Source organism: Neofelis nebulosa, chromosome 12, assembly GCF_028018385.1.
Source record: "Neofelis nebulosa isolate mNeoNeb1 chromosome 12, mNeoNeb1.pri, whole genome shotgun sequence".
Classification (NCBI taxonomy): domain Eukaryota; kingdom Metazoa; phylum Chordata; class Mammalia; order Carnivora; family Felidae; genus Neofelis; species Neofelis nebulosa.
The window spans coordinates 3,308,839-3,317,752 of NC_080793.1; the positions used below are offsets into that span (position 1 = coordinate 3,308,839).

The 8,914-nt window shown below is 63.3% G+C and overlaps 1 protein-coding gene across 2 annotated transcripts in view; it reads left to right on the top strand.

Moving 5' to 3' along the window:
- COL5A1 (collagen type V alpha 1 chain) overlaps positions 1-6,538 on the top strand; it is a 149,858-nt gene extending 143,320 nt beyond the window's left edge. For both annotated transcript variants that reach the window (XM_058693633.1, XM_058693634.1), the window contains exon 66: positions 4,197-6,538. In XM_058693633.1, the coding sequence (XP_058549616.1) occupies positions 4,197-4,343 (147 nt within the window). In that variant the 3' untranslated portion in view covers positions 4,344-6,538. The remainder of the gene's footprint in view (positions 1-4,196) is intronic.
- Positions 6,539-8,914: the final 2,376 nt, after the last annotated feature.

The window sequence follows — 8,914 nt, forward strand, 5'->3', positions numbered from 1 at the left end:
GGGGCCTTTGAGAGGCTGGAGGCGGGGGCCGCCAGGAAGCGTTGCTCTGAGTCTTGCTGTCCCCTCCCGGCCCCTGTTCTTCAGGGACCTGCCCGAGGTGCCCAGGCCGGCTCCCGCGGGGCCAGGTAGTTTGGGCTGCACCCCCGCTCCACGACCAGGGCCGGCCCTCCGGGGGGCCTCCCTGCAGGCATGATGTCCTTCTCCGGAAGGCGCCGTGCCGCTCACCTGGTGGCCATCCCCGGCGCCAGCCCCAGACAGGGCCCTTCCGGAAGATTTCTGGGTGGAGCAAACCATCTGTGATTTCCGGTTCTTCCAGTGGTTCCACCAGCTGCCCCGCCCCCCACCTCCGCCGCCCAACCTGCTCTTTGAACGGAGCGGCGAGGGCTTTTGGGAGAGCTGGTCACAGTGTGACCCGGGCCGGGGAGGGCGTCCCCCTGCACTGAGCTGCCACCGGGTGCGCGTGACAAGCCCGTGCTCTCGCCTCTGTGCCCGTCCCCACAGCTGCACGCTCCCGCCCCGTCCCGTCCCGGCGTGCCTGGGACCGGTCCGCTGAGGGTGGCTGGCGCCCTCTGGGCCAGGCCAGAGTGTCGCGGACGGCTCTGCGGTGCCGCCTGGGCCCAGAGGGAAGGTGAGCGGGCAGAGGTGTCCGGTGTTCACCGAGAGCGGGACCCAGGCTCGGAGCTTGCCTCCGCCCCTGGCTGGTGCCCTGGCCGGGACTGCCCCCTCCGGCCCCCAGGGGGCCCTCTGGTCCTTTTCTCACCCACCCCCCCGGGGCCACTGTGGGGATTACAGGGGAGGGAACGGGGGGGGGCCGAGTGTGAGGCCAGGACGCCCAGAGGGGCGGGCTCCCCCAGGCACTCTGCCCCTGCCCCCTGCGGCCCCGTGCCCTGGGATTTGTGCGAGTCAGTCCTGCGGTCTGGCCGGGGAATGTGCGGGACTCGTCCCTGCTTAAGAGCAGAGGAGTCCAGTCCCCCGGGGAGGGGTCCAGACGCACCGGTGGGGGGGCGGGAGGGAGGCCTTAACCCCCTGGCATCTGTTCACGCTCCTGACACACGAGGGCTGCTGTGAGAAGGTCGTGAGGCGGCGGGTAAAATTATCCCTGCCTCCCCGCCTCCCGCGAGTGGAGACAGTAATAGCATCTCCTTCAGAGGGTGGCTCCAGGAGCACTTCTAATCTTGCCTAAAAAGCGCTCGGGATTGCGTTCAGCCCGCCGTGAGCCCCAGAAGAACCCTCAGTTCCTGTGACTGTTCTTGACAACAGAGGCCCGCTAGTTGAAGGCAGTAGAGGCAGAGACGTGAAGGGCAGAGAAGTGTCTCCTAGAGCAGAAAGTCCTTGGGGAAGGGGCTTGAATGTGGCTCGGAGCATTCTGGAGCATCCCGGCTTCCATGGCAGAGAGGGAAACAGTCCGCTGGGGCCAGCACAGGCCATCCGGTGAGGAGAGCAGACTGGTCCTCCAGAAGCGGGGGGCCGTCCCTGCAGGGGCGACGGCGGGGGTGGGGGGGGGGGGGATGCTGGAAAATGCACCTCGTGGCCCAGGACCCTCAGCGGCTACAGTGCGGGCCGCCTGGCTCCCCGCTCCAGCTCAGACAGGCTCCAGAGAGCTTTCCGGAAAGATCCAGGTGCCCCCGCGTCTCTTTCTGTAGACGCTCCTTCCCCGACTCGTTGCAACAGCAAAGCCGGGAGCCGCCAGGAGTTCCCCGCGATGCTGTGTAACCGGGAGCCCGCGTGCCTGGGTCTGCCTGCGTCCTGGCACAAGGTCGAGCTCCCGGCTCCTTAACCCCAGAGCCAAAGGCCTTCCTTGTCTGGCCGTGTCCCCTGGTGGCGTGGGTGTGCCGGCGGCATGTGGGCAGCCGGTCACCACGAGCCTCCACGCCCCAAACGCCACTAGGAGGGCTCCCGCTTCCGGGTAAGAACCGCTGACTGGGGCCTTCCCTTTATTTTGCAGAAGCAAATTCTGAGGCCGGGAGGGGCCCAGTGACCTGCCCAAGGCCCGTAGGATGTGACAGAATGGAGTCTCCTAATTCCCACCCCCTTCCCACCGTAGTCCGCGTCTGGCACAGCTGCACCTTGAATGCCTCCGTTGACAGGGAGCTCACTACCACCCGAGGCAGCTCTCAGGCCGTGGTGGCAAGGTCTCAGCCTTAGGAAGCTCTTGTAGGAATTGAGCTAAAATCTCCTTGCCCGTAGTTTCCACCGCCCCTTCCTGCTTCTGCCCCTTACGTCACACGGAGGAGACCTGGGGCCAGATGAGTCTTTGGGTGTGTGGGGTTGGGGTGGGGGCGCCCTGTGCATTGTCGGATGTTGAGCGGCGCCTCTGGCCTCAGCCCACCAGCTGCCAGGCCCCCACCTACTTGTCAGAACTGAAAGTGGCTCCGGACGTTGCCACGTGCCTCTTCTCCCCACGAGGGCTGCCGCCGTACGGAAAGGGCGAAGATTTGAGGGGAGCCCCCATGGCTCCACCTTGCCCAGAGCTGGAAGGACCCGGCTCCTCCTCCACCATGGGGTCCGTGGAAGCCAGCGCCGCTGGCCCGGAGCCCGAGACCCAGCGCCGTTGCAATCCCAGCCACGGTCCCGCCCCTTAGAAAACAGTGCGCACGTCGATCGGCTGCCCCGATCTGCCGGAGAGAGGAGATCGTGCCCCGTCCTCACGGTGGCCGTTTCTGAGCTCTGCGACGGTCCTCGGGCATCTCTGGCTGCCGTGGCAGGACCCGAGAGGGTGGGATATCCAGACTGGACGCTGGGCCAGGAAGAGCGGCAGCTCCCCCCTCAGACGGGTTTACTCTGGAAAGAAAAGATCCTATCTCTGTGGAGAGACGATGTCTCCAAGGAGAGAGCCCTGCGGATGGAGAGAGTGGGCCACGCAGGCAGGCCAGGGCTGGAGTGTGGGCGGAGGGCAGGGCCGGTGGAACGTGGAGGTGGGGCACGGGGGGGCTCCTGGGGAGCTGTGCTCAGCAAACCCCAAACCCCCAAAAAGTTCAGCACGATTTGCCGGGTCACGCCCCTCCCACGTAACTGTTCAGGGGGCCCCGCTGCCCCCCCCCACGCACCTCCTGGTGGAAGAGAGGCCGGCCTCGGCCCTCGGCCCCCGGAGGCCAGCTGGATTCACGGGGCATCGAGGGACCAAAAACTGGGGTTCCCGCAGACGCTCTGTGGCCGTGTGGCCGGACTGAGGGGCCGCTGAGCGGGCCCAGCCCTGTGCACAGACACGGATCACCTGGCAGGGGGCCCGAGGAAGCGTGCCGCATAAATCCCGTCGTTTGTGAAGCTCCGTGCACCCTCGGGGGCCATCGCCAGCCCGTAACGGTTATTTATGCCTCAGGAATAACGGGGTGGCGGGGCGGCTGCGGGCTCGAGGCCTGCTTAAACATGCCCTCCGTAAGTGCGCCGATAATTGCAGCCGTGGGGCCCCGTAAATCCAGGAGAGATCACCCTGTCAGCTCGGCAAACGCTGCCGTCCCTTGGGTGGGGAGGAGAGGCCGTTCGCCGGCCCTCCCGTGGCACTGCCCCGCCGGCGTGGAAAGGCACGGGCCGCCCGTAGCCGAGGTGGCACGGGCCCCGTGGCAGCCCCACCTCCCAGCGGCCCAGCAAGGGCCAGGAAGCTGTTGAATCTGACTCCCTGGTTCTCAGGGGGGGCCGACGGTGAGGGCGGAGGCCCAGAGACACAGAGCCTAGGTGGACGGCCGTGGGTGCTGGCCTGGCCGGGGGAGGGGACGGCATAGAGCTCCCCGCTTCTTCTCGCACCTGTGGGTGTGGCCTCCTCTCACTTCTGGGGGGTCATTGCCAAGGGCAGGGCCCGCGATCCGCTGTCCTGTCTTAGAATTCTGCGTTTTGAACGTGGAGCCCAGATCGGCGTATTCCAGTAGAGCTGTGTTTTCTGTAGCTGGTCCTGGAGGGGCTGCCTTGGAGTGTCCCAGCTGGTGGGGTGGGGGTGGGGCGTGGGTCCAGGACCGTGGCCCGGATTAAATGGCCGGGCGGGGGGCGGGGGGTGGGGGGAGGCGGGGCGCTGCCTGCCCTGGTCCGGAACCTTCCTTCCCTCCGCCTGCCTGAAGACGTGACAGAAGCCGGGCCCTGTCCGCGGCCGCTCGTGCGCGTGCGTGGGAGCCCGGGAGCCGGGGCGGGTGTGGCGGGTGGGGCTCAAGCGTGAGAGGTGCCCCCGGCCCCCTCTCGCTGACACGCGCCTCTCTTGTGCCTCCCAGACGAAGAAAGGGTATCAGAAGACCGTGCTGGAGATCGACACCCCCAAGGTGGAGCAGGTGCCCATCGTGGACATCATGTTCAATGACTTCGGTGAAGCGTCACAGAAATTCGGATTTGAAGTGGGGCCAGCTTGCTTCCTGGGCTAGGAGCCGCGAGCCCGACCCCCGAGAGCAACCTCGTGACCTCAGCGCGCCGTCTGCGGGCGTCCTGGACAGTGAAGGCCTTCCTCGTCCCTCCCCCGACCTCGTCTGCGCCCGGCTCCACGCCGAGCCGGACCCCAGACCCACAGAGCAAAGGAAGAGAGCTGAGTCCCCACCCCGGAGCCGAATCACATGACCTAGACGGCCCACCGCCACCGGCACCCCGCTGTCTCAGCGCCCTTCCGTCGCCACCACGCCACGGGGACGGGAAGGGGGCCACACTTCTTGCCACGGAGCGGGTGTGGGGGCTGCACTATTCGGAGACCCCTTTTGTTGTTGTTGTTGTTGTTTTTTAAATTCAACTTGAAGATGTGTATTTCCCCTTCAAAACGTGTTCTGAGGTGAGCCTTGTAAGGGTCATCCCCACCTTGCCAGAGCGTCTGTTCTCAACTACACGATCCATTCGCGGGCGAAATGTCGTTCCGCACGTGCCTTTCCGATGGATTCAAGGTGCTTCCGTTTTTGTGAGTTTTAAGTAAATATTTGTATTGTATTGTCATAAACGTGCAGTGTCCCTGACTTTCGATCACGCACGGAAACCCAGCTTCAGCCCCGCTGGAGAGTGGGGACAAGGGGTGGGCGGTCCAATCCCGGCGAGACCTGAGGAGCCCCCGTCCCCACCCTGGCCAGGAACGTGCAATAAAGTGGAATATTGCCCAGGGCGGGAGGTCATGCTGCCGTTCGACCAGCAGGCGTCCGTGCCCCTCTTCAGACAATTTTTTGATGAGCTCTGGAGGTTTTTTTCTTTTTTAATGGAGAGGAGAAAAAGAAAAAAGAGAGAGAACTCCACGCTTTGCCTTTCCTTCATGCACTTAGGTTAAAACGCAGGCATAAATTAATTTTAATTGCTTCCTTTCTCCATTCTTCTTCCCGCAGAGCCTGACGGGAGAGCGTCCGGGGCAGGGAACCCACACTTTCTGTAGATGGTCCTTACGTGATAATTGGTGCTCACTTTTAACTTGTCCTTTGTGGTGCTATCTGTTCCAAGGTCTCCTTGAAAGGCGACGCGGGGGTACCTGGCCGTGCCTCACCCTCCCGCCTTGCGTGGTCCCCGTCTTCGCCTCCACGGCGTGGGTCTCCGCCAAGGACGTTAAGGTAGACGCACGCCACCCTCCTGCCCGCTGGGCCCACGCGCTTCTGCGCCCCCAGGTCGCGGCGAGGCCCGTTTCCGGTATTAGGCTGTGGTTCTGTGATTTGAAAACACACACACACACACACAAATAAAAGCTGCTTCCCGCACTGTCTGTGTCGTGACGATAGCAGGTTGTATCTGGTTGCCGAACGTTTGGTGCTAATTTCCGTGTCTGTGCTAAGAACTGAATTGAAGCTAAGGGGTGGCCCGGGGGGCCCTCAGCGGACAGGGAGGAGGGCCGTGAGTTCTGCGGGTCTCTGCAGGGCTGCCTCAGGGCCTCCTTCCCACACGAGCGATTTGGATTCCCATCTGCAAGCATCCTGGGCGCAGGTCTCGGCCGCACTGGAGCTCGGGGCTGGCGGGGCTCTGTCCGGGCACCGTGCCCTCTTCCCACGAGCGAGGGCCGGGGGCTGCCTACTGTGGGCGGGAGACCCGATGGACCGGCGAGGATTGGCTGTCCCTTTACTGTGAAAAGCTGCCCTCGTGCTATGCCCTTTCCCTCCGTGCTGGGGGAAGCGGGTGGGGCCCCCGGGCCCTGCTCAGCCCCCTCGGGGGGAGAGGCGACCGGTCCGGTGCTGTCCCTGCCCACCCCGCCCCGCCAGGGAGACCACAGCAGAGAGCCCTCCGACCCCGGGCGAGACGAAATCACCCACTGGGATTTCCCGAACTCCCGCGGAAACGGAGTCTCGCTGTTGCCAAAGAAAAGCCTGGCTTCGAGGTCCTCTCGCGCCTGGGATGCCGGCCTGCGCCAATGACTCTCACATTTGTCTCTTCCAAAGCAAAGCCATACGCGAGGACTGCCGAGCGGTGCCCTGCGGGGGTTGTCTAGGTCATGTGATTCCGTTTTGATTCCTCGCCCCTCCCGAGTCTGCTCTTAGTCTGTCCTCCCCATCTTCGTGGTCCCTTCAAAGCTGTCGTCATTTGTACTGAAGCCAGATGTGTCCCCTTCTCCCCCGACCACTTTGCTGCGGTATATTGCAATAAAACTTACTTCTTATATTTGCAGAAATTCTCCTGGCGTGATTGTTATTTCTCCTTGTCGATATAACTGGTCACTTGTTGATGGAAAGGGAAAACACGATCATCGGAAAACCCACAGAAAAGGTTCTGGGACGTTGGGCCCTTTACAATACAATGTCAGATGACGCCTTAAAGCCCCACAGACACGATCCTAAGTTTAACTGTGACGTCCAAGGAAGGGCGTCCTACGATATTTTATTTTTATTTAAAAAAAATTTTTTTTAACGTTTATTTTTGAGACAGAGAGAGACAGAGCATGAATGGGGGAGGGGCAGAGAGAGAGGGAGACACAGAATCTGAAACAGGCTCCAGGCTCTGAGCCGTCAGCCCAGAGCCCGACGCAGGGCTCGAACTCATGGACCGCGAGATCATGACCTGAGCCGAAGTTGGACGCTTAACCGACTGAGCCACCCAGGCGCCCCATCATAACGATATTTTAAACCTGTGCGATGAATGAGTCCCTGTAAGAATTTTTCAATAAATTAAGTTTGCTGTTTCCACCATAAACAGACGTGAATGGCTGTCTTCTTAAGGGCAACTGGGCCGTCCCCCGCACCGAGCCCCTCGCGGTGGCCGCGAAGAGCGGAAGGAGGCCATTGGCGGCCAAGGGGGCGCTTCCCCCAGAAGACACAGCCGTGGGCCCGTCAAGGACGGAGCCGTTCCCTGGGGGCTGTCAGGATGTGGCCAGGCGCCAACCTGGGGGACGCTGTGGCCACGCCTGGGTGTCCGGGCTCATCCTGGGCCCTGACGCACGTCCCTGGGGCTCCCTCCCCACCCTGCTGCCCAGCTGCACCTCCGGACCCCACTTCTCGGCCCCTTGGAGCTGCTCGGGGCGTGGGGCTCGCCCGGCCACTGACCACGAGCTCCAGCTTCGACCCTGGGTCTCCCAGTCTGCAGCAGGGGCTCCCTCTTGTCGCCGGCCTCCTTCTCGGGAGTGCCACGTCCCCGGCGGACCTGGAGGGGGTCCCCAGCCCACCTGAGATGAATTTGCAACAAAGTTGGAGACACATGTTGGTTGCTTCAAGCCAGTGACGTCCGGGGTGATTAGCTGCTACACCAAAGCCTGGACTGGTGTTTCTCAAAGTGTGGTTCTTTGGCACAGAAGCAGATTCTCGGGCCCCGCTGCCGACCTGCTGAATCAGACTCCAGGCCTCAGGGGGCCCTGCTGCGCCCGCAGGCTCAACGCCCCCTGGCCTAGGCCATCCTGAGCTCGACGGACTCGGCCCCTGAGAGCGGGGCACTCCTCTCGCAAAACCTCGGCGTCACTGAAGGCAGGCGTGCAGCCCGGACTGTCATCCCAGGACAGGAGGTTCCTGTCTCCAGGGCGGAGCATTTGTCCGGGTCGTCGTCTGCTCCCTGTGGCCTCTCGCAGGCAGGTTATTCCCGAGGGAAGAAGTCACAGGCGGAAGGGCGATGGCCAGGCTGGTCGCCGGTGACCGTGCTGGAGGGTGTCACGGGGAAGAGATGAGGTCTGGAGAGGGCCGGCAGGGACCAGGACCCCCAGGGGCTGAGGATCAGCGCCAACACCGAGAAACACTGAGGGACACGCCGGGCGCAGCTCAGCCGTCCCCCGCATGAGCAGCCGCGCTTTGCTCAGAACCCGGATGTGGATGACGAAGGCTCCAGATACTCGGCTCAGGCGATGACCACGCAGGGTGGGGCCCCCTCAGAGCCGGACGGGTCTGAGGCCGCCGCAGTGACTCGGGAGGCAGAGGGGACAGGCCGGGCGTGCGCGCCGAGGGCACAGGTCGCCGGATGAAATCCAACAGGCGGGAAGCTGGTTCATCCACTCGTTCGTTCATTCGTTCAGGGAGTTCGTTGGCCGCGTGCCGTGTGCCAGACTCTGGGGACCGCGGAAGAGTCCCGTCTGCACGGAGCTCTCGTCCCAGTGGCGACGGACGTGAGCAGACACAGGCACGAAGCCTGTCGAGAGGGATAAGTGCTCAGGAGAAGTACAACGCATAAGGGATAAAAGTGTACTTTTTTAGAAGCATAAAGAAAGAGGCACAAAGCGAGAGAGAAAACGTGTGCCCGTGTGTGTGGTGTGTGCCGGATGTGGGACGCGGCAGGACCCGTGTTTGGCCGGCTCCGGGCCCCGTGTTAGGACAGAGCCAGCGTCGGTCGTCACCCAGGTGAGAGGTGGCCGTGCAGGGGACGCACCGAGGATCGCAGTCTGGATATTTCCAGCGTGGAGTCCGCAGGGCTTGCCGAGAAGGGCAGGAAGCGAGCAGGCCGGGACCCCAGGGGGACGCCGGCTCTGGGACGAGACCCCCAGTACCACGTGCGCGTGCAGGTGTGGGCACACCTGTGCACCCAGGGACACAGCTGTGGCCTGGTCAGAAGAACGCAGTGAGGACAGCTGGCT